Here is a 25,485-nt window from a genome sequence, read left to right as displayed (position 1 = left end):
AAGTTGGATCATGTTATTGTAGGTAAAGCCCACTAGGGGGCGATCTTTCAATACTTTTACTCTGAAAGGGGAGCCTCGTCGGTTGAGAACTAACGTTATGCACTTTGGCATTCACTATGATGTTGTGGACTCTAATACCCGTGACAAAATCCCACTGTCAGGAGAACAACCTTCATCTGAGAGACGTATCTGGATTCAACTGGCAGTAGAAAACCGGTGTAAGTGATGTGTCGAATACTTAATTGGGTGGAAGTTCGGTTGAAACCCTGTAAAACGTTAATCCTGAAACCATCCAATCCTTGATCGACTGGTTGTGTTCCTAAATAACCATTGGGTTTCCACTGCTTAGTTACATAAACATTGGTAGGACATAACTCATTCATTCCGATTTTGCATTGTGATTGGGCCATTTTTACAGCGTCCTAGCCACTGATTGGCCAATGCTCTGTCGTAAATAAAAGAGGAGGGGCTTCAACATAGATGAGTTCCGTTGTATGTTATTTGACAGTCGGTGACGATAGACGGGAGAGCACCAGCCCAGGTGAATGCTTTCTTTAATACCCTCTCTGTTACTCCATGTCATGGTTACAGATTGATCGCGTTTAGCTCACGGTTGAGTGATTTGAAACCTCTCCTCGGTAACCAGTAAAAGAATCCGTCCAAGAGTCAATAACGGTGGAGCTCTGTCTGAGGTCAACAAGGCAAAACAACAACAAAAAAACTTGGCAACAATACTTTTCGTTTCAACAGCTTTAACGTCTGCCTGGTTTTTACCTCCTCGTGACCACCGTTTACTGACATTAGCGGGATCTGATGCTAGCTACGTTAGCCACAGGGATTACGTTATGGATGAGCGCTCGTGGGTGAGCCAGCTCCCCTATGTGCTGAATGGTGGAAAGATGGTGGACTCCGCTACTTCCAACCCAACAATACAACTAAAGACCAGGGGCTCACTAACGCTTCCTGTGGCATTCGCTCGTTTACTTGTCGCGCGAATATAAACAACCAGGCCCTGCTGTGTCTGACGTCATCCAGCCACGGTCTCCCATGGACGTGGTGTGCGTGTCGGCTAGCTTAGCTAACGTTACAGCACTGCGTCAAAACACCCCCTACCCGGGAGCATCTCCTACATCGCGAGCACGCTGGAGGTTTTAGTGAGAGGACACTCTCGCTATTTGGGTGTTCTGTGCTGTCGATGTGTTTACAACTCAAGCGAGCGGATTCACGAGGGGTCAGCAAGGCAACACCTCTGTGGGGGGAAATTATGCTAAAACTATTTTGGTTGGAGGGAAATATGAGCTGCTCGTGCTCCTCGGTCGGTTGAGCTAGTGTTTTGTTCCCTTATCATTCCAGGACATCTATATAGAGCTAAAGGGAAATAAACAGCTTGCTTGACTTCCAGGGTCAAAGGTGATATTCAGACCAGCACCTGCGTAACAAAGACACTGGTTTTCTGCTCCCACTGGGGAATCATTAGGGAACAGTCACAGCAATTTTCCAGGCGTGCATCTTTTAAACGTGCGTTTAAACACACGCCGTCCTGTGAATCTCACTCCTGGAGGGTGGACGGTTGCCATTGGGTCGGGCCCAGGTCTTCCACTGGACAGTGGGGTCAACACTAGTGTCATTGTTCATGGAGAACAATGGCAATATGCCTGCATGGAGGGAGGCACTGCTAGGAGGCTGGAGGTTGGCTACTGTCTCGTTACCGGAGGACAGCAGGCCCGTGCTTTTCTTACAGGGTTATTACCACACACACACGGTGCTGTGTACACTCAAAGGGGATCCGAAGCAGAGTGGGATGTGTAGTTAGAAAAGGCATTTCTTAGAATGGAAAGCGATTTGAACATTATTCCTGGCCACTTGCCACAAAGCAATATATGAAAAATCCAACTGCAGCCACAATCTCCTGACATTTAGCTGGTGGGGATTTTCCCGCTCTGAAAGACCTTCAGCGTGTCAGGTGTCATACACATAGTCCAACCAATTGACTTTTAACTTGCAGTTTCTGTTTAAAATTACAACCGTCTTATTGAATATGATGGTGGAATAAATTTTGGAGGATTAGCTTCGCAATACATTATGTTATAACAACACGCATCTCTTACATGTTGACCATTCTCATGTGGTAGTGCCGTGTGCCCCATGCAGAAATGGCCTGTTTTGGGGTTTTGTTTGACTCTCAGGATTACTTCATGTAAGACGACTCTGGAAACTCAAGCTTTGCCTGATTGAATTTCATCTCTGCAGCAGTTCAGCCTCCTCTCCCAGCCGCTGATGTCATAGTGTTAAGCAGGAAATGCATCAGATGAAAGATGCGGCTGATACCGACTGGTGCTGTTGCTTGGTACATAATACTTTGACAGATCTGGTATCAACGGGACGTTTTGGAGCTTTTTTATTAGTAAAGCACAAAAACTAGTCATTGTTATTAATAACATATGTCACTTTAGACTTGAAGCTACTAGTCAATTAATTGCTTACTTTATTAACAGAAGTGATTAAACGCTTTTCAAGTAAAAACAAAAACATTAGTTTCTTCGGTCTTTGCAAATTATTTGTCATTATAAAGGGATTTCCTTTGGGTTTTGGACTTCTGGTAAAAATGATTAAAAACCTATTTTCCTATGGTTTCTTCATATCTTTGGATATTTTTGCTTTAAATAAAATTGTCTTCAGTTTTCTGATCACTTTGAAGCAGCATAGAACCAGAGCAACTAGAGCAGAATAAATCGGAAACAGTTGCATCACATCGCAATCAGTGGTTTTGAGGATATTTTTTTTTTGTCTCGATCCAGCAAATTGACACGCATTCACACATCCTTTAGATAAATACCCCAAACCACAGGCCCGTTCGTAGTCCATTCCGTGACTACGGCAATGACTATTCATGGAGTTTGGGCCTTGGACCGTGCTCCCCGTGCTACTGCTGCAGCCCACTTTGTATTCCCTCGGCAAAGACGCAGTGTGTTTACAGCCGGCTGGCTCTCCCTCAAGCTCCACCTTCTGCCTGGAGGCGTAGGCGTACTAGTGGGACAACGTTGGACCTCGGCGAGCTAAGCTAACAAAGCTGTTTATTTGTCTATAAATGGTGAATGAAGCTTGTTGTCCCAGCCACAGCACACAGGCCTGTGTCAGCTGAATCGGTCCGCTCTGGCATATGTAGGCAGGGAACTGGTCTGTAGCCGACCTGCATGAACTTTGGGAACTATTGCTTCCATTATTGTCGTAGCCCAGTGATCAGAGCGTTGTGGCTATACTGGGCTCCCCCCCAGTAAATGTGCGAGAGGAGCAGGCTGGGCAGGCGCCACCTTGCTGTATGTAGAAGTATCTGTTTCTATGTAAGGTAATTGTTTAAATGAGCTGTTGGAGGAAGGAAAGGGAAACTTGGCTGTGCAGTGTACAAAACAAATGCAAAAACCCCCTAAAAGTCATTAACACAACAGTAGCTGCAGTTACTCGAAGGGACAGAAATTTATTTCCACAGCTAATCCCTTAATAGTATGCTGACGAAAAGGTCTTCATCACAACTGTAATCACTCGCACCTAAAAGAAGTAGTTGTATTGAAAAATGGCCATAAGCTCTTCTTACATGATTCTGCCTTAAATGTTGTTGTTGAATCCCCAGTAGAAAGGGTACCAATTGATTGGGACGGTAAGAAGATCATCCCCCGGGGAAGTGGATGGATGAATAAAAAGAGGGGATGGAGTTACCATCTGTATACATTTTATCCAGCTGTGTGTGTGTGTGTGTGTGTGTGTGTGTGTGTGTGTGTGTGTGTGTGTGTGTGTGTGTGTGTGTGACAGAGACAAAGCCTGTCCCAGTAGGATGCAACCATTCGATCCCCCTCTGATTCTAGGACTCATTTGGAGGGATGTTAAGGAGAGATTAAATGCAGATTAAACATGATAATCATTGTTAAGAATAGTCTGATAGCAAGCCTTTTGCTATCAGCTTCATATTCAGTTTCTGGTGGAACACTGGTTTTCAATAGTTTGGTGAAATTTACGTTTGTTCATCTGCATGCAGTTAATTATCAAAACAGAAGCCATAATATCCAGCCTTAAAGAAGAAGGAGGAGTGAGTGGATGTTTCAGTTTCTCTGTTTCTGCAAGTGTGACCGTAGGCTTCCATGTCTTTCATGAAAGAGACATGTATGCTTTGTCCGACTTTGTTTCCAGTGGCCGTTGATGGACCATACCTATGAAGAAACAGGGTCACAATGGGACAGAGTACCTCGGAACAAGAGGTCCAAAGAGACGTCACCAGCGAGGTGGGTCTGCACGCTGGGTCCATTTGCTTGATGATAAAACACATGACTATAGCTCTCTTACATGTGGTTGCGTGGTCACATGTTTAGTGGCAGTTTCACTGTACAAAGCGTGGCCAGAAATGCAGAACATGAGACAGAGACAGCAAGCGGCCTCACTGGCGTCAAACTCAACATGACCTTCACAACAGTTTTTGGCCGTGTGAACGTAGCTGTTGAAGCTTCTCTCCCAGTCGAATCTGAGGGTTCAAACAGGCTCAGTAGCAGCTTTATTCTCACATTTTAGCAGCCATCCCCTAATCGGGGGAGGATTTTGAGCCACCATTTGAAATCGGGCTGTTTGCGTCATCGTGTTCTTGTAGCTGACAGTTAGCTTACAGCTCTTTCAGTTTATTGCGCCTCGGCTTATCATTTTGAGCTCACCTTTAGACTTGATATTTGCTCCCACATGCTCACTTTCCACACCTCCGCACTCCGATGCGCCTGCTCATAGCATATTTCTGTGGGCACATCCGGCCCAAATCACTCACCCATCTTACAGCCCAGCCGCCCATATCCCCAGTGGCCTGCTTAGGCCTTTTACTGCAAACTAACCATTAGCTCCCAACAAAAAGGCCAGAGCACATAAAACACAATACTGTTGCTCTAATAATACTTTATCTGATTGTGAAGTAGCCAAACAAATGTGCGCACACACATAGTAAAACTAACGGGCTTATCTTGGACGCAGGATCTCCCCTCCCTCCACTGACAGTCTTATTTTCATGTGTAAAGAAGTGCTGATATTGATATTCAACCTAATAAATGAAAGTCAAATCAAGCCAAAAGGAAAAAAAACAACTCTGCTTTCTGCAAGTAATTAGAAAAAAGCCTTTGAAGGCTTCTCTCTTATCTTTCTTCCTCGCCTAAATTACAGCTCCATCGCTTTGCACTACGTCCTTTTGCCAGCATTGTTTTTAGTGAAGGGTTTAAGTAAGACACAGCACAAGACACACGGAAGGGAGCAAGCGCGGAGAAGGTCAGATAAGACGTTCATATCCTTCTTCTTCTGATAGTCAGACATTCCTGTGTCCCAGGGCAAATCCCTTGTTTACACTTGAAGTGAAACCTTCAGGCTCAATGCGCTGCAGGTGGTGTCAGCAGCAGCAGCTTTTGGGTTTTCTACTAAGCAACTAGCACTCTGCTAGTTGCTTAGCAGAAAGTTCTGATCATCTCTTTGGATTAAGAATGTCTCTGTTTCTTTCCTCTTCAAATAGGACGGGTTTGAGAACATCAAGACACTTGTGGAGGAGGAGCTACAGTCGAGCATGGTGAGGGCGGGATACTGCGTCGCTGCCGCGCCGCTCACGTTGCACAACGCAGAGAAACTTTTAACGCTTTAAAACAAAAACATTTTTTCTCCTCAGATGGTGGGGATGGTGATTGGTGCGGGCATCGCCATAGTCCTCATTGCCATCCTCATCTTCTTCATCTTGCGGAGGATCCAGCTTCGAAGTCAGTAACAGCCGAGAACCTGCAGCTGAGAGCACGCAATCATGAGCTGCGAAAAAGGGCAAACTCATGCATGTGTTTTTATGGTAATTTGTCATTTTCCATATCTTAGACCTAGAAGCTCTGGAGGCCCCCAAATACCGCTTTCGCAAGAGGGACAAAGTCATGTTCTACGGGAGAAAGATCATGCGCAAAGTGAGTGAAAGTGATCCAACAGCTTTGCAGAACCCTGTTGTCTCTGTGATTTGGGCTTTGATAACAGTCAATCACATGTCATCGCTCTGCTTTTTAAAAAAAATGTATGTTTATAACAGGTCTCGCAGTCTACCTCCTCCCTGGTGGGTACGTCCTCTTCGTCTCGGCAGCGCCTGAAGAAGAAGCAGAAGATGCTCAACATTGCCAAAAAGTACATCAAAGATCTCCTGCTCACCAACAGTAGAGCTTCCCCTACCGCCACTGGTTCTCACAGACTTACCCCATCTATTCCCACTGTGAAGGATCCTGCGCTTCAAGAAGGAGGTGCCCATCCTACAGGCCAAGGAGCCCCCTCCCTCGGTGCTGGAGGCTGACCTCACCGCGTTTGATGTGGCCAACTCCCATCTCCCCTCTGAGGTGCTCTACATGCTCAAAAATGTCCGGTAGGTTTGTCTTCTTGCTATTTGGCGGTCTTCTAGAGTTGATTTGCAGGGTCGATAAGACGGGATTGGACGTGAGCCTGATGCCTTTCAGATGTTTTGTCCTGTTGTGCAGCAGTTGCCTAGCAAACTTCTCATAAAGCTTAGCTAGTAGCATTCCATGCAACATAGACTATAAACAAGAAACAAGCGTCACTTTTTGTGTGTGTGTGTGTGTGTGTGTGTGTGTGTGTGTGTGTGTGAACTCCTAACCCCTCTGTTGTCCCTCACAGTGTGCTGGGTCACTTTGAGAAGCCCCTCTTCCTGGAGCTGTGTAAACACATGGTGTCCGTGCAGTTCCTACAAGGGGAGCACGTCTTCAAGCCGGGTCAGCCCGACAGCAGCATCTACGTGGTTCAGGGTGGAAAACTGGAATTGTGCCTTACTGGAGCGGTACGCAAGCTTATGCATGCATGACTACATGTGCATTTCATGCATGTCCTTGTTGTTTTTGTTTTCTACCGTGCAAAATTTGAATGCGCCATGGAAGTTCTGACTTTAGAAGGACATTAGCAGCTATTAACGTTTGATTTGGAGGCGGGGGGGGAGGGGGGGGTGAAATCTGCAAACTTTGGTCTTTTAGTAACAAAAAAACTAAATCCTTTTTTAACATAAGTTGATGTGTCTTTTTCCTGTCATTCAGGATGGCAAAGAAAGTGTTGTGAAGGAGGTTTACCCCGGAGACAGTGTCCACAGCCTCCTCAGCATCCTGGATGTCATCACAGTAGGTCCCGCCCATTTCCTGCCACACACGCGCAATAAAGAGAAGAAGAAGCAACATCTCCCATCACAGCCTCGTATAATGTGAACACAATGCATTTTATGTATTTAATTACTGCAGTGTTCTTTGGGATATTTGTGTGCAGGGCCACCAGAAGCCTTACAGAACTGTGTCGGCACGGGCCGCCGAGGTTTCCACTGTTCTTCGTTTACCTGTTGAGGCTTTCCTCGCTATATTTGAGAAGTACCCTGAGAGCCTGGTGCGGGTGGTGCAAGTGAGTTGTGTCTAGTTCTCTTCTTGTTTGCATCTCCTCCTTCTTCCGTTGTCCTCCACTGTTAGTCAGAAATGTTTGCACCCATGAATCTTTTGATGATCAGTTTGCATGGACCTCAAACGATTTACTTACCCGTCTCCTCTGTTCAGATTATCATGGTTCGTCTCCAAAGAGTAACGGTTTTAGCTCTGCACAACTATCTGGGGCTCACCAATGAGCTCTTCAGCCATGTGAGTTCAACACGCACCCACGCATGGGCACACACACACACGGCAACCACACCAGACAGCAATGCAAACATTAGCTCTCGGCACATCATTTCTCGTTGGAACTTGAGTGTCTAGACGCTAATGTGTCCATGTTTCCACCTCTCACACGTCCTCTCGTAACATTGTCCTGTAGGAAATGCAGCCCTCGCGCCTGCCACCTCCGTCTCCTCACCCAATTCGCACCAGTCCCATCCGGCATGGTAAGCGCTTTGGCAGCCTGACCGTAACTGAGGAGCATCGGGAAGCTGCCATTAGGGGTGAAGCTGCAGGTGGGAGAAGAAAAAAAAACTAGAATGGCTGTAATGTCATGATAAAAGATGTAAATGACTAACTGAAATTAAGCTAAAGTTAAATGCTATACTTATTGGATTCTATTGAATCTTCAATGTATAAATGATTTTCCTCTTGTGTTGTTTGGTTTCTTAAATAATGCATCGTCTGTGGTCTCCTGTGTGAACAGGAGGGGAACAAGCGAAGGATGGAACAACCGGGCCAACTCTTAGCAGGACCATCTCGATGCCTGTGGACATTGCTGGTAACTTCTCTCCGGACTAACGCATCATGTTTTCATAACGTTCTTTAGGTGAACCAATAAATGTCTTAGCTGTACCGCGGGCTATTTTGAGAAAGTACTTCTGTCAAAACATTGTCGAGTCGCCAGAGGAAAAAGGTCAGAGTGAAAGAAGGGCGTTTTAAAAGCACCACCAAATGGGTTCAGCCCAAGTGTCCTAAAATCTTCTCACTTACTTATCTGCAATATATTGGTACAGGTTAGTGCTTCACAGATGACTGGCAAGCTGAAAATAAGACAAAACAAGGGTGGACCTTGAAAACGACGCAAAAGACCCAAAACACTTCAGCAATTTTTAAAGATAAAATTGTAATAGAAAGATAATTTAAAGCTATAACAACAGTAATAGTGGTAAAACATGGTCAGATAAAACTTGATGGACTGGATAGAATTATTTTGCATTTTAAATAGGTGTATTAAAAATAAAAAAGCATATTGTCAAAGAGTGGATGTCTACTTTTGTCTGTGCAGGTTTGCAGAAAAGCTTGAGATCGGACTTTGACATGGCATACGAAAGGGGGCGGATATCCGTGTCTGCCGAGGAGGGCAACACCCCTCCTTCATTTACTCGGGTAAGTACGCGGCGGACTCTGAGACCCCAGTGAGATGAGGTTGACTTCATCTCCTGACGTGAACAATCGCAGCAGAAGCTACGGTGGTCCTCCAGAACAGAGACTAAAAGAATTCTAGTATAAGTGCAGCAAATATTTAACCTGCCTCTCGGAGGCTCCTAAAATGTTTTATTTCCTGAGCAATTTACAAGAAATGCTCTCCGCTGTGTGGTATTAGAATATTTGTGTTGCTCAAAACCTTTTGTATACGTTTTTAACATGTAAGCGTAAATATATCAATCAATCAGAAAAGCTATGATATCCGACACTGACTTCCTCACTTCAAGTAAATCATGTCATGGATCATTGTTTTTTTTTGAAGGCAGATTTCCTACTTTGGATCCGTTTGGATTGAGAGTCATCTGAGGTATCCCTTGTACTTGTATGATTCCAGTCTGCGTCCCAGGACCAGAGGGAGAGGAAGGTGACGGTTGATGAGGTTCCCTCGGGGATCTTTCTCTACCCAGAGGAAGAGTCGGGAGTGGACAATATTTTTACACCTGTATCCAGTCGCTCCAACGCTGCTTTGTTTGAGGAAGCTCAGAAAGAGATGCTTAAACTCATGAAGATTGAGGTTTGTCTGATTATTTTGCTCACTGATTCTGGTTCCGTTCAAAGAGTTGTATTCATCTAGTGCCTTTTTCTGCTAGAAAAGAAACACATTCAACAAAAGAATAAGAATAGTACATGCCAACAAAGATTAAGGCATAGAGCAGGGGCCCCAACCTTTTTTTTTTTGAATAACAGACCGGTTAGAAGATATTTTGCGGACCGGTGTTGAAGATGCGGCGGATAAATAGGACCAAAACCTGACACGAATCTCCAAAAGGGATCCGGCTAAAATGTTTCAATCACATTTGTTTTTAGCTGAAAACTAAAGCTTGATCTAAAAGTGCAGTTAGTGCATTTTAAATCATCATATATGGGAGGGGTTTTTTGGACTCAGGGCCCGGTTTCATGTATACATTATATGTACATGGTATACATTATACACTGCACGACTGCCTCAGGGATTTAGAAATAATAGTGCTGCTTTTTTTCCACATGGGTGAGCACATTGTCTCAAATCACCCAGGAGCATCTGCAGACAGATTATAACGTGAAAAGGGGGTCAGTCAGCAGAGTTCTAAGTAACTGAAACACTAATCGCTCGATCATTGCAACGTTCATGCAGATTTCAATCTCACGCAGTTTCCCTTTACGAGTTGCACAAAGACGCTTGAGTCTTGAGTGTGGACAAACCCTCTGTGTGCCTAGACCTAATATTTCAAAACTCCATGTTGGTGTAACTGTATCAAGCATGAAAACTGTTGCATAGTCCTCTTTCAACAAAGTAGAATGAAGACACTTCCTCTCACTTTTTTGGTTGCTGCTTTAACTGCATTCTTTGACTCTTTGAATCTTTGTCTTTCTTCTTGAACCCAGGACTCATCCTTGTTAAATGGGAAAGTGACTCTGCACCACGCAAAAGCGGGAGCTGTCTTAGCCAGCCAAGGAGACCAGGTACTTAAAGCACAATGCATACTGCAGTTGTTGATTAAAATGATCTGTTGCCCTACAAAGAGCGTGAAATTAAGGGTAAATGCATCTGCATACTTCTCTATGCATGTATTTCTTTATGTCAAACAATCTCAGATTGAAGTCTTACTTACATGTTTGACTAAATATATCATTATTAAGCTTTTTATTTGTACTGCAGAATAGTTTAGTAGTAGTAGTTTTGAACTATGACCGTAGTCATAGTAACAAGAAATGAAAGTCAGATAAAAGTTGTTTTCTGTGTTCTCTCGTTCCTCTCTTTTAGGACGTGAGTCTGCACTTTGTCATGTCTGGCTGTCTCCACGTCTACCAGCGGATGATTGACAAGAAGGAAGCCGTCTGCTTGTTTGTGACCCACCCGGGGGAGATGGTGGGCCAGCTCGCGGTGCTCACCGGAGAGCCCCTCATCTTCACCATCAAGGCCATCCGCGACTGCACTTACCTCAAGATCTCAAAGTCCAATTTCTACGAGTGAGTCCACCGCCTTGAACGTCCCATTATACCGCCCACGATGCAGTTAGACATCATCCGATTTCATATCATTCAATAAAGTATTATCCAACATTTGTCTGGTTCAAGGTGTACACTGTTTCACACAAATAGAAAAATAAAAAACACAACATTTAGCAAATCATACGTCAGACAATAGGAAGAGTGACAATGATCGATTATCATTCTGCTCCAAGTCATCTGCTTGCCAACAACATAAAGCCTGACGGTTCTGTATGCCGCCCCCTGCAGGATCATGAGGGAGCAGCCCAGTGTGGTGCTGAGTGCGGCTCACACCGTGGCCATCCGCATGTCCCCTTTTGTCCGGCAGATGGACTTTGCTATTGATTGGATGGCTGTGGAGGCCGGCCGAGCCCTCTACAGGTAAAACAAATATTAGGCTCCCTTGGTCAACTGCCTCAACTTTTTTTTTTTTTCTCGTTTTGTTCAACTTTGTTCATTTGTCACTTTGTCTTCACATCCACAGACAGGACGACCAGTCAGACTGCACGTACATTGTTCTGAACGGACGTCTACGTTCAGTCATCCGCAAGACAAACGGGAAGAAAGAACTCGTCGGGGAATACGGCAGAGGAGACCTCATTGGAGTGGTGATAACACGTCTTTCCCCCCAGTCTCCGTCTGCATGTGATCAAAAGGAAACATGAATGTATTTGATTGGAATTGCTTCTTGCAGTATGGATACATCAGTATTCTGGAAAACAAGATATATTTTCTATACTGTAATTGAGACGGACATGTTTGCACTATTGTGACTTTAATGACGAACCCAATATTGTTATTTGAAATATTGATAATCTATTTATCATTATATTTATCAAGGCTGAACCTAATGTTTTGAGATATTCAGATTTTCAAAGGTTTTGAGTGTCAGTTGTCATATGTATTCATTTCCATAGACATGCAAATGGATTTTTTAGAAACTATTGCTTTTAACTTTATCTACAAAAATATTTACTCTTGGCCCGAACAGTGCTATTGAGTTGTGGAAATGTTGGATCACACAACTTGAAAACAATCCCACGAAGTCGTTACCTGCAGCTATTCAGAAATACCAGGATTACACAGAATAGAGTAGACTTGAAATAAAGCGCAAAAGAAATTTTTCAGAACTGTTATGCATTGACGAATTCGGTGCAGCTCTTCCTCCTACTTTCTACCATAATCACATGTCATGGTGGACTTGACCCATTCTTTAGGTGGAGGCCTTGACCAGACAGCCAAGAGCCACCACTGTCCACGCTGTGAGAGACACGGAGCTCGTCAAACTGCCCGAAGGGACGCTCAACAACATCAAAAGACGATATCCCCAGGTTCGTGCCCTTCCCCTTGATGTGTCTGTGTGTGGCGCTGAAACGGTGTTCATGCTTTGATGTCTGTTCAGGTCGTGACGAGGCTGATCCACCTGTTGGGACAGAAGATTCTGGGGAACCTTCAGCAGGGCCGAGGGCCTTTCTCGGGTGAGGCGACGGTCCGCACTCAAAAAACGTGGCCCCCGGCCTTCGAGTCCGATCTGATCCGTTTTAAAGTACAACATCCCCGCCGTTTAAACACTGGTCCTGTCCTCCAGGTTCAGCCCTGAGTTTGCCCACTATGACGGCCAGTGCTGATGTCACCAACCCCGCCAGCAACCTCTCCACTGTGGCTGTCCTGCCTGTGTGTGACGACGTGCCGATCAATGCGTTCAACCTGGAGCTCAGCCACGCCCTCAGTGCCATTGGTAGGCCTGCACAGGTTTCATTTGTCCACGTTCGTTACGTACACATGGAAGGTTCACAGTCTGTGCATTCATACACTTTACAATACCTCAGTCTTCTGTCTGTCTCTGACTGTCTACCTTGCAGGCCCCACTCTGCTACTGACCAGCGAAATAATCCGAGAGCGCCTGGGCGCCTCAGCCTTGGACAGGTCAGTCTAGTCAAGTCTTGTTTGGCATCTTTACAAAATATTCTTTACATAATAGTCTTTTTCTTCCCCATTTAAGTGTGTGTGTGTGTGTGTGTGTTTATTAATCAATATAATTTCCAGTCAAAATATCTCAAATACGTCTTCCTTCTTAAAAAAATCTGTTATTCTGTTATAGTTGTTATTTACACTTTGCATTCCTCCTCCAGTTACTGTAGGTGCCTGTTAAGCCCTTGTTCTATAAACTCATCCCTGCTTTTCTCCTGTATCCATCAGTATCCATGAGTACCGTCTCTCCGGCTGGCTGGCCCAGCAGGAGGACATCAATCGGATTGTCCTCTACCAGACTGACAGCAGCATGACCCCGTGGACTCAGCGCTGCATCCGCCAAGCTGACTGCATCCTCATTGTCGGCCTGGGCGACCAGGAACCCGCCCTGGGGGAGGTGTGTGTGTGTGTGTGTGTGTGTGTCTTAACAAAGGACACGAGGAAAGGGGGACAAAACATTCGGGTAACAAACAAACGTTGCAAAGTCCACCTTCTCTTGGTTCCCTCCAGTTGGAGCAGATGCTGGAGAACACAGCGGTTCGGGCGCTGAAGCAGCTGGTCCTCCTGCACAAAGAGGACGGGCCGGGCCCCTCCAGGACGGTTGAGTGGCTCAACATGCGGAGCTGGTGCTCGGGTCACCTTCACCTCAAGTGTCCCCGCAGGGTCTTTTCCAGGCGCAGCCCTAGTAAAATAGTACGATGCATAGTATACTGTCATTTCCTGCTGTTTTTAAATTGTACTACTTATATTTTGTATTATGGTGTGCTGTGCAAGCTCTAAAGTATACCCAGCCTTCATAACTGTAAACTAAGCATGCAAACGTGAATGAATTCTCTCGTAGACTAATGGTGCTTTTAAAATGAAAAATGTGCATAGAAAGATTTCTGCTTTGGCTCCATTTTCATCCATGTTTTCTCCCTGTTCAGAGGGAGGTATATGAGAAGGTGTTTGAGAAAACGGCCGACAGGCACAGTGATTTCTCTCGGCTGGCCCGAGTCCTGACTGGAAACAGCATTGCAGTGGTGCTGGGAGGGGGCGGAGCCAGGTGAGCACGGCTGTAAACGCCCTGGGGAGAGCAATCTGTGTCTCAAAGGTCGTGGTGTTGCCATGTTAACAAACTAAGTATTATCTAATACACATGTCTTATCAAGGTACATTCGGATTATGACCCTTTTTTAGCCACTTTGTACCATGTGCAGTTTAGTATATCTAAAAAAAAAAAAAGTTTGTTTCCCCCAATGCAGAGGCTGCTCACATGTGGGTGTGATCAAAGCTATGGAGGAAGCAGGGATTCCTATTGACATAGTGGGTGGGACCTCAATCGGCTCATTCATTGGAGCGCTGTACGCTGAGGAGAGGAGTGCCGTCAGAACCAAACAGAGAGCCAGAGAGTGGTCCAAGGTACAGCATACACCTGTGTCTGCTTTACTGCGTTACACATCAAATGTCTCTTAAAATGGAACATTTACCCAGCAGCATTATACTTCAATTCAATGTATTTCCATTTGTTTTTAGGGGGATGTCAAGTAACTGATATGAAACACAACCCTTATGGTTTCAAACAAGAACAGGTGATTAATAATAGACTTTATTAGACGGATTTCTCTGTATTTTGTTGATGAACAGGCAATGAACTCTGTATTCAAAACCGTCCTGGACCTGACCTATCCCATCACCTCCATGTTCTCCGGTTCTGCCTTCAACACCAGCATCTACAAAGTGTTCCAGGACAAGCAAGCCGAGGTGAGGGACTGTAGTGCAGAGGGGGGGTTGTTTCTTTGTTTTTGAACTGGCAGAGTGAAAAGTACACTGAAATTCTCTCTGTGCCCAACAGGACCTGTGGCTGCCGTACTTCAACGTCACCACTGACATCACTGCCTCAGCCATGCGAGTTCACCAGGACGGTAAGTGACCGCTGAGCCGGGCACCCCCCCCCCCCCCCTCCTCAAATCACTTTTTGGCTTAATGTTGTTTAGAAACCCAAAGGTAAGCTCAAACACCCATAGAAAAGACACATAAGATGAAGTCGACATTCACCACAGCTCAATCAATAATATCTATTTAACAACTAATGTGCAAAATTGTCCTAATTTCATGTTTTATCGGGGAATGTCAGAAGTAAAAGGTCAAATCTATTAGCTAAGTGACTAATAGCATTTATTAATCTTTTCTAATATCTATTGTATCAGAAGGCACAACTTGGGGAATACACGACGCACCATCCAGTTCCAGGGCTTCATGCTCTGAGATTCATGGTTTACTCTGAACTAAAGTATGGATGGTGTGTTGTCTGCTGTTGAATACTTTTACCCAAAGCTAAACCCCTTACCAAGACTCTAAGTGGGCCTGTAATGGTGTCCACACCAGTTGTACGACCTCACAAGCCTCACTGAAAGTAGACATTTTTTAAGTTGTTGAAACTAGTAGAATGGAACGACTAATCCGATTATCAGGGAAAACTTTGAAAATAACTTTGGCCATTTATATAGTGTTATGGAAGAATAGAAGGAGGTTTTGGGTGAGGCGAAATAACCCAAGTAAGTCAGTGGCCAGCCGGCATGTATTTGAGGACACTAAGGCCAAATTCAGAGCTCCTTTTAGTCCAAAATGCACGGATTTTGCGCCATAAACATGCCAGTATAGTGATTTCAGTAGATCCGTACTGAAGACAGTGTTTGTCTGCATTGATTTAAATAATAAAACCGGCGTTGTGTTTGACTTGCGTTAGAAATGTACCACTAACACCACTCATCACTAACATTAGCTGATGTAGATCTATTCTGACAAACCCTGCAAATCCAGTGTGTGATTTTCTTTCTTTTTTTTTTTCCGATGCCATGTGGCGTAATTACATGCTGAGACAAATGACAGCATTGTGAATCAAATACAGCCGTTGCTGGTTGCTCTGTGAAGGCAGTGTTCTGACTGCTCATCAGTCAGGCTAATTACTGGATTTGAGGGGTGTGTTTATGTCTGTATCCTGGCATGTGTGTGAATTACCTGCTGGAGCAAAGCCTTTCCTCCCCCTGTCTCATCGTTCCTGTCGTCTGCCTCCGTCTCTTTTGCTACATCACTAGTTTATATATATTTCCTTCTTTCCTTCCTTTTGTTTCCTCATTTTTTTTAACTGCAGAAACATCATTCTTTCACATTTGTGTCCAAAGCTCCCAGGTTAAGCCCTAATATGTGCCACTTCCGTTACGTTTCTGCCCAAAATGAGTGTAGCCGCTGACTTTTGTCCAACATGTAGGATCCAGAACACTCCACCCTGCTTCTCCCTCATTGCTCCTTAATGACATCTCACGTTGCTTCTCTCACCCAAACCCATTGTGTGCTTTCTGTAGACGTTGTCCTGTGTGCTTTTGTCAAACCGCCCTGGCGTGATGCTATTCAAAATATGTCACTTTGTCTCCATTCGTTTGAATGGGTGTAAGGAACACTGTGTCATGAGTTTGCATTACTTCTTTTAGTTTTATACAACCAGACGGAATATCATCACTGAGATCTTTCCTCAGAAAACATTCTCCATTACTTGCAGTCTTCTCTTGCTTCTACGTTTTGACAGCAAAAAGCACTTCTTAAAACGATGGGCTCTGGTCCTCTCTCTCCGTCCTAGTCTTTCCTCTCTCACCGTCTCTCTGCCTCTCCGCCTGCATTCCTCCCACCTTGCTTGTCCGAGTCATCTAACAACCCTAATACCACTTTAAAAAATAGGATTAATGAACACATCAAACAAACTTGCAACACAATTTTCAGGTTGTAAAGCTAACTTACACACATCTGGTGTCGTTCATCCAACATACTTGTCATTTATATTGTGGATTATACTTCGTCCATCATTTGCTGTTGTAGTAAATGTTATTGTGTTAGTATATTGTATTATCTTGTAATCATTCTTTAAAGTCCAACCTACTTCCTTAATCAGCCTCTGAGTAGTTACATTTAATCGGCTTTTGTTTTCAAATTGGCCTCGTACTAGAAATACTTTATTCAGATGGAATAATTCTGTTGACATTGTATTCCCTTCCTCTCTGTCTTGCTCCTCGCAGCCTATGCACTCCTACTCTGTGTGGTGGGCATCCCCCCCTCTCTTCCATCATCCCTCTCTCTCTCTATGTCTCTCTCTCTCTCTCTCTCTCTCTCTTTATCCATCTGTGAGACTGAGGCCGGCCCACATTTGACGTGTTCCTCCTTCTCCATCTCCATCTCCCGACAGGTTGCGTCTGGCGATATGTTAGAGCCAGCGCCTCCTACACCCCCTATTTACCTCCCCTGTGCGACCCCAAGGACGGCCACTTGCTTGTGGACGGTTGCTATGTAAACAATGTCCCAGGTCAGATTTGAAACGCCTGCTCACAGAAACCTCCTCCCCCACCCCCAAGTGGACGATCGACCACTCGGCTACCCTTCTCCTCTTTCTCGTCCTCTCCCTCCCGAGTTCTCACTCGTGACTAACCCCACCCTAACCAGGTGGACATTGGGAGCCCATGGTTTGGAAGGAAAGACTAAATCCACTATTTTCACTATTACCCAGGGCCCGGTATCATGAATTCAAATTGGCTTTTTGATTCTCGCACACAGCAGAATTTCCGAAGTTAACTTAGCGCCACCTGGGGATACAACCGCTCACTTTCACTTTCTTAGTAGATGCGAGGTTTTGTCCTTGCATGTCTCGACATCTGTAGGTCATGGAGCGATGCATGGTCGGCTTCTTCTGGCCCACTACTTTTTATTTGAACATCTACCTTCTCCTTTATGGCCATAAAGTTCTGGATGGGGCTCGTGAGCACCACTCTACTTGCTTATTTTTATGTATATTTCACAGTGATTTTGATTTGGCTGGGGATCGCGTGAGATCCGATACCAAGAGCATACAGTGGTGTTTGTGTTGACCAAAGGAAAGAGCAGTGTTTAAGTTGACACTTGCTGGACATTGTGAATGGCAGCACCATGTCAACATCACATCTGTCTGTTGTTGTGGACCATTGTGTGTCCGTCCTTTGGACTGAGCTTCAGGTTGTTCCCCATGAGGAGGTCCTACCGAAGTTGCTACTGTTTCATTTCAATCACCTCTACCTACAGTAACATGTTCAGTACCTCCTACGCAGCATCTGTCCTCTCCCCTGGCTTTGCTTGCTTCCGTGTGCATGCCAGTGTAAAATCCTGTGAGGCAATCAATATATTTCTCATGAATTTTCATATATATATATATGTATATATATATATATATTTATGGCATGTATTACTTTTTTAGTTTGTATATATGTTTTTTTTTTATTACACAAGAATATGTGTTCTGGATCCTGCAGTTCTGCATGTACAAATAAAATAAAGTTAGCTAATAAAATTAAGTCACAATAATTCTATAGGGAACAAATGGGAAGTTGTAGTTGATGATATTTTTTTTTTACCAAACTCTTATTCCAGTAGAACAATTCTTACTTGCGCATTGACACATTCCCCACATACAGATGTACCCCTCGCCTTTTCTCTGTGGTGCTCCTTATCCTTCCAACCCATGCAGCACCCGCCCTGCTCCTGCCCCCTGCTGGCACTGAGCTGGACTGCAGGACTGGGCAGGCTGGGTGCTCCCCTGCCATGTTCACGGTGAGGGATCCCCAAACATTGTCACAAGATCTGCCGCTGCAGCTCCTCCTCTGTGATGTAGATAATTCAAGTAGGTCACAATATTTTCCTACTTCTTCCACTCGATTGATTGGTTTTGCCTTGAATATAGAGGATCTGTTGCTGAGAAACGCAGATGCTGTGACACTGTTTGGAGATCCAAGCGGCCTTTGTGCTCTGCGATGGTTGCCATTTACTTCTTTACCTTAACGCACGGGTCAGGCAGGGTCTCTGTGCCGGGTAACGAGGTCCGCAGTGGGGCTCAGCAGAGTCTGAAGGCGGGCAGAACCACATTCCAGCCTTCCTCCGTCCGACCTCCCTCTCGTGTTGGGGTTGCGTTCTGTGTCGAAAAAAAAACAAACTAACCTGAAATGTTTAGCGAACATTATTGAGATGTTATCCCCCTCCCCTTCCTCATCCCTCCTCCTCCTCCTCCTCCCCCCCCCTCCCCCCTGGTGTGTCAGGCTCTCTGTGGCGCTATGTACGGGCGAGCATGACCCTCTCTGGGTACCTGCCGCCTCTCTGCGACCCCAAAGATGGAAACTTGCTAATGGACGGTGGCTACATCAACAACCTGCCAGGCAAGTAGAGGTGGTCCCACCCCCCCCCCCCCCCTCCATCCCCCAACACACAGTCCTCAATGTCCTCTAAACCTGTTAGAGGAGGGTTTGGTGGATTGAGGGACGGGGAGGATTATTATGAGGGGTTACAAACAGGTTGCTAATCGACTGGGTAAGTATTTAGACATGAGCCCCTCTTCATGCTTACTGAGAGTATTCAGCGTTTTTTCCTGTCTGAATATAATGGTTGAAATCATTAATCATGAAAAAAATCTTTTAATCAATCTTGAACCACATTTTTAAAATATAACAAAAAGAGATGAGTGGGCTCTATTAGACGCTGAGAAACTCAGTTTTCAAAAGGATATTTATTTGTCTGACAGCTCAAAAATGGGAAGAGGGACTACTGTGATTTTGCTATGTTTGTGGCAGGAGACACTAGTCTGCTTTGAAGTTAAAGTCTGGTTCCCTTCATGTCCAAAAAGCCCTTTTCTGCATAGCTCAGCTGGGCAATAATCCAATACTGTTCATTGACTTTCAGCAGAATCATACGGGGGTGATGTGATCATATCGTACTGGCATTCTGTTGATGATGACAACATAATGACCCAAATTAAATTATAGTTTAAAACAAAAATAAATGAAGTTTTTTTAAGTTTATGAGGAGCTCAGCCTCATAAATCTTAACAGTTCAGTTTGTTTTCTAGACAATTATCTTTACATTATGAAACATTTGACATATTGTTAAATTATTGATATGGGACATCCCTCAGTATATAATGATGCTGATTTTCAACTGCCTGCCAGCCGAGACATTAATGATAAGCTTGATTTTAGAACTTTGCTTCTGTTTTCACCCGGGGGGGGGGGGGTATTTTTTGCCTGCGAATCATTAAATGCATCCTCATTACCTGAAAACGTTTTAAAAATCCACTTTGACCCAATCTACACTTTCCCGTAATCGTAACAGAAATAAGAATTAGTGAGACATTTAAATGTGGTTCGCAGATGAAAAAAACTCCCCCCCGACTCGGTCTCTGATGAAGTCATGGTCAACAATGTACTCTGCACTGATGAAACCGCCGTTAGTCACAAAGCTCTGGACTGAGCCAATTGTAATTCCCTCCTTGATAAGAGCTAAAAAAAAAAGTTCACTCTTGAGGTTTGTGATACGCGGTGCTTTCTGGGCCCAACGGTTGATCCATGTAAAGGGCGCCCTGTGAAATCGGGCTGCTTTCCTTCTGATGGTTTCTCTGCTGTCCTCCTTCGCACCCTGGATCAGTGTGTTGGGCTCCTGAGATGTTTTCTGCTTTCCTGTCTTTGAAAAAGAGACACAACACCACAAAAATGCTCTTTGTCCCAATGCTTTCTTTGACACTGGTAATTCAAAGAGAGAGGTCGTGACCTCTGACACTGTGCTCTGTTGGCCAGTAAAGATTCTGTAGGGTGCATCTGACAACTGATATTTTTGTGGTGTTAGTCTGCTCTTGAACATTGTGTTTCCAAAAATTAAGGTTTACAAATGTAACCCTGAGACAATCTTGATAACACTGAATCCACTGTTCTGCCATCTCTGCTGCTGGATTTCTTCGCGCTGTGTTGGCACGTCGCGTTGTGTGCGAATGCAACGCACGTCAAACAGCGGACATCGCGAGGAACATGGGGGCCAGGAAAGTAATCGCCATCGATGTGGGAAGCCAGGACGAGACAGACCTCTGTAACTACGGCGACTCCCTTTCTGGCTGGTGGTTGCTGTGGAAACGGATAAATCCATGGGCAGAGAAAGTCAAGGTACGTCACCGGCTGGCTGCCCAAAGCCCCGGTGACCATGGGTGACTCGGCAACTTGTGACGTAGAGCAGTACTATTGCGTTTTTTTTAATCCATACGTAGCGCCGCTGCTGCTGAGTCTGTAGATGAAGAAATATTTCCGTTGGTAAATGACGGTTTTCCCGCCTTTCTCTGCCGCAGGTGCCAGACATGGCTGAGATCCAGTCTCGGCTGGCCTACGTGTCTTGTGTGCGGCAGTTGGAGGTGGTAAAGAAGAGTGCCTACTGCGAGTACATCCGACCGCCCATCGACCGCTTCAAGACAATGGACTTTGGAAAGTTTGACGAAATCTATGTGAGTCACGGCATTAATATGGTTGTTTTTATTGATAAGCTGCATCAGCAAACACTACATGTTAGTTGCGATGCTCTGATAAAAACACACAGAAGAAGATATGGCTACTCTGGCATGGCCCCCCATTCATATTGCAGCTTTATTGCTGATGCTGCAAAATCATTTTGTCTTTTAAAACAGTGGAACTGTTATAAAGTGTATACATGCTGGCTTAGACATCGACTTATGTTATGTTTCAGCGTTGATGTACCAAATTAACTTAAAAATAAAGCATCTATTTTAAGCCTTTAAAAAACGTGTCCTTTCGTTATTATGATTTTTAATAATGTTGTTAATGATCTTTTATTTCTGTTCTGCAGGATGTGGGCTACCAGCACGGCAAGCTGCTGTTTACTGGCTGGGCCCGAGGCGACATTATCGAGAACATGCTGAAGGACCACCGCTCAGCCGACTACAACGACAGCAAGAGAACTGATGTAAGAACAGCACCCTCGCTGCAAAGTATATGTAATTTGATTGGTTGATGTATCACTAAATGCATGGTCACCGTCAACCTTTTCTATGTCCTATATGATGATTTCTTGCATCGTAGATTTGCACGTGTCCAGGAGCTGACTTCACTGACCTTGCAGAGATTGTCTCCAGGATAGAGCCGGTCCAAACCTACGTAGCTGCAGAGGGTAAACAATCACTGACCAATAATGTATTCTGTTCTGAAAACAATCCCTTTTTATAGTGTTTGAAATATAAATATAGTCCTTGTTAAAGCAGTCCCCTCCTATAGATGTAGTTCCCCCATCAAGATCATTTTTCATTTAACAAGTGTAAGCAATAAGGTCGGCTAGCTTTCACCTGGTGTGTTTTGGGTGAAATACACTGGGAAATGTCCCTGATATTTTATGGTCTAAACCATGTGACTCAGTCACACACAATAAATTCTGCCCCTAATATATCCACTAAATCTTTCCATTCTGCAGAGGAGTCAGACTGTCTGACAGAGTATGAAGAGGATGGGATGGACACTGTGAGAGAGGAGGAGGAGGAGGAGGAGGAAGAGGAGGAGGAGGAGGAGGAGGAAGAAGAGGAAGAGGACCTTGAGGACCCCTCACCTGGAGAATGGGGCCAGAATGGAGTCTTTCAGACTGTAAGCTCATGAGTGCAACGTGACCAATCCACATTAAATTCATTTTCTTCTTCGAGGCCTTTGATGATTTTATGGATGTGAACTTCTGGCCTCGTACTGATGTTTGAACAATACGAATTAGGCTAATAGCATCTGCCAATGTTGTTTGTTGCGAACTATTCCCAATTTGTGCCAGAGAAAAGAATAGATGTTCATTATAGACAACAACAACAACTCAACTGCCAGCACTTAATGAGACACGAGAGTGTGCGCAGACCCAATCACACAAACTTATGAACAAACTGATTGAACCTTAACCCACGGGGGGGGCTGTGGCTCGGGGGATAAATGTGCTTCAATCACAAAGAGATTTCTGCCTCGTTGCAGCCCATTGTTCTTTGACGCCTAACAAAACCAACCAAAGTGCACACGCCACCCGTCGGCAGCTCGAATCACGCTGGAGTCTCTGAGTCAGGCTACTGACGCCTGTTGCAACGCAATATTTAAATATCGGCCATTGCCATTAGCAAATGTCTTCATATTTGCCAAGAGGCTGATGGCAAAACACAAGATGACCTTCGGCCATTTGTTCTGGTTAACCAATCGTTACTATTGGGAGAAACCTGTGGCAATAACAGTTCTTATTTCCCCACATGAAAGTTGTTTCAGTGAGTTCATCATTGGTTTATTCGGGTAAAAGACAGTAACGGTTCTGAAGAAATTTTCATTATGGTGTGAAGGAGAGAAGAAGTCAAATTGGTGTTGTCCAACATAGAAACTAAATCAAAACCCGCTGGTATCTGATTCAAAACTATTTTTTCCTACTACACGTTATTTGCTGGTATTTTATGTATTTTTTGGCTTTAACCATAGCAGGGCTACAGATCTATAACTGGTCGCAACGGTTGTACTAGAGCGGCCATCTCTAAATGAGAGGTGTTCTGTGCAGAGATGACATTTGGACTCTTAAGGCTGACACAGGTGGAACCTTCATATTTCTTTACTGAACATCCACTATCTTCTCTCTGCAGGACGAGGACAAATCAGTGAGACAACGCAGGAAACTCGCCAGTGACTCCAACACCTCCGAGGTGTCTGACTGCTGACAGCGGGCCATGGAGGACCAGAGGGAGTCACAACAAGACCGAGGGCCAAATTACGGGTCCATAAACTGTCGGGGCGAGAGACGTGGACGCCGCGCTTTGCTTCTGCGATTTCTGAAACTCTGAAATACAGTTTTTTTTTTTTCTTCTTCACGTTCGTGCTCAAACGCGTTGAAACTTCTTTGCATCGAGCGGCTTCCACGTTGGCCTCGTCCGTTGGCGTTCTGACCCTCCCGTCGAAAATGAAACGGTGCGGCCATAAAAAGAACAGTTTTCCCTTCCCCAGCGCTTTCTCCAATTACTTTAGCACTAATCCCATAACCAGAATGCCTGCCTGCCAACTCCCAAACCTGCCAAAAACAGGGACTCACGCAGTAAGAAACGCAACAAAACAAGGGGCAACTTAAACGTTTTCCCCAGTTACAAATGGCCATAAAGACCCCGTCTGTGTCTCTTGAGTCTTTACGTGTGTCTCTAATGTCGGAAAAACATCTTCATTGCACTCCATTATTGAAAATGTGACGTATTACATGGTCCTTTCATTTCTTGTCTGCTTCTTCAGATGACTTTGTATATTTTGCCCGTGTTTGGACGGCTGTGATTAGTTGAAACGCTACAAGGACACTGAAGAGAAAAAGTCACATCTGCACACAAAAGGGTTGTTGTTGTTGTTGGAAAGAGGCGTCTAAATTTAGCATTAGATGTCAGGGAGGGGAAGCTGTGGGGGGGAGAACGTGAAACAATTCAAATTAGGGTACTTTAGTTAAAATACTTTTTAAATGAAGTATGGAGATAGAAATGTGGTGAGTGATGCAGCGGGATGGACCTGTGAGTTTTATTTTAATTAAATATATTCAAAGTTCACTCAGAATAGAGCGGAGGGCGCTTGATGCACTGCGGGGGGGCCGAACTGAACAGAGTATGGGGAGGAATTTTCGGGATGAATGAAATGGTTTCTTTGAGCTGGTGCGTGTTTGAAATGCAGTGTGTCTCGCTGTGATGTTTGAGAAGCCTCTTCAACCCGTCCCTGTGTTCAGTGCCTCGTGACAGGGAGGGCTCCCTCCCCCCGTGTGGGCCGGCCTCCTCCACGAGGTGAGTGTGATGTCGTGAATGAGGCCGAACAGGGATGACTCCATAACTTGAAATGGACCGCCCCGTATCTATTGACAGTAACATGGACCTCGATTGTAACCAGAGTTTATGATAACATGCTCCATGTTGATATTCATATGTGTATGTGAGGTGGACCTTTTAAGTTGAGGCTTTGCTGCAAAACTAGGGAGCCAACACCTGAACATAGAACGGTTTTCTTCTCTTAGAATGTTTTCGGTTTAATTTATGTGTTTACTGATTATCTGGTTTTTTAATTTTGGGGTGGGAGGATGTTTTATTTTAATTAACTTGGCTTTAGCTGTTTTGCACTGAAATATTTAACGTTTTCCTTTAGACATCTGTGGGACGTCAAGGGAATTCAAAGAATAAAAACGACTTATAATTTGATATGCATATTGACTAAATAAATAAATGTGCAGGATGGGTTTTGCTATTAGTTTTGGTCTTTAAAAAATATTTTAAAAATATATATTTTATATTGTGTTTGCATCATTTGTTTAAAAAAAAAACATTGGGTGGGAAGAAACAAAGAAAAAAAATCCAATGTAACTGATTTTCCCTTCATATTTTGATTGAACTGTTAGCTGAAGTGCGTTACGCTAAATGCTCACAATGACAAAGTTACTGATTGTAATGTGCAACAAAAGCTGTGAGTAGTCAAAGAAAGTAGAACAAATTGCATCCACCCTGAATACGGTAAGTTATGTCTCTGATCCAAAAAAGTATTTTATTCGAGTGTATGTATGCTTTCATTTGTAATATTTAATGACCAAAAACGGACTGCTGAGTGCGTCCTGCAGCGTCTGTCGTCCTGACAAGCAAGCGATGAGCTTCTTTTGCTCGAAAACCTATCAAATCTCCACCATGAGCCATCTTCAAATCCCTTATACAAGATAATTTATGTCTATTTACACACACTTTTCTTTTGAATGTCCTGATTCTCTCTGTGTGACA

General features: G+C 44.4%; 1 protein-coding gene across 3 annotated transcripts; it reads left to right on the top strand.

Annotated features, from left to right (window-relative positions):
- Positions 1–441: 441 nt before the first annotated feature.
- Positions 442–24,954, top strand: pnpla6 (patatin-like phospholipase domain containing 6). 3 transcript variants are annotated; one of them, XM_037471017.2, is made up of 37 exons: positions 442–541; positions 4,183–4,274; positions 5,528–5,581; positions 5,678–5,765; positions 5,875–5,957; positions 6,077–6,168; positions 6,260–6,400; positions 6,670–6,829; positions 7,080–7,160; positions 7,303–7,431; positions 7,581–7,661; positions 7,834–7,969; positions 8,161–8,235; positions 8,743–8,843; positions 9,277–9,456; positions 10,308–10,385; positions 10,687–10,892; positions 11,163–11,294; positions 11,398–11,521; positions 12,131–12,244; positions 12,316–12,391; positions 12,502–12,651; positions 12,776–12,839; positions 13,113–13,281; positions 13,395–13,577; positions 13,811–13,929; positions 14,129–14,285; positions 14,511–14,627; positions 14,719–14,788; positions 17,101–17,217; positions 18,974–19,090; positions 20,712–20,860; positions 21,040–21,192; positions 21,552–21,668; positions 21,785–21,872; positions 22,170–22,336; positions 23,347–24,954. In XM_037471017.2, the coding sequence occupies exons 2-37, from the start codon at positions 4,224–4,226 to the stop codon at positions 23,419–23,421; spliced, it is 4,194 nt and encodes a 1,397-aa protein (XP_037326914.2). In that variant the 5' UTR covers positions 442–541; positions 4,183–4,223; the 3' UTR covers positions 23,422–24,954. The 3 variants fall into 3 exon arrangements, with proteins under 3 accessions (XP_037326914.2, XP_037326915.2, XP_037326917.2); XM_037471018.2 differs by lacking the exon at positions 17,101–17,217; XM_037471020.2 differs by lacking the exon at positions 18,974–19,090.
- The last annotated feature ends 531 nt before the right edge of the window (positions 24,955–25,485 follow it).

This window comes from Pungitius pungitius, chromosome 9, assembly GCF_949316345.1.
Source record: "Pungitius pungitius chromosome 9, fPunPun2.1, whole genome shotgun sequence".
Taxonomy (NCBI): Eukaryota; Metazoa; Chordata; class Actinopteri; order Perciformes; family Gasterosteidae; genus Pungitius; species Pungitius pungitius.
The sequence above is the reverse complement of the archived record's forward strand: the minus strand, read 5'-3'. Positions and strand labels throughout refer to the sequence as shown.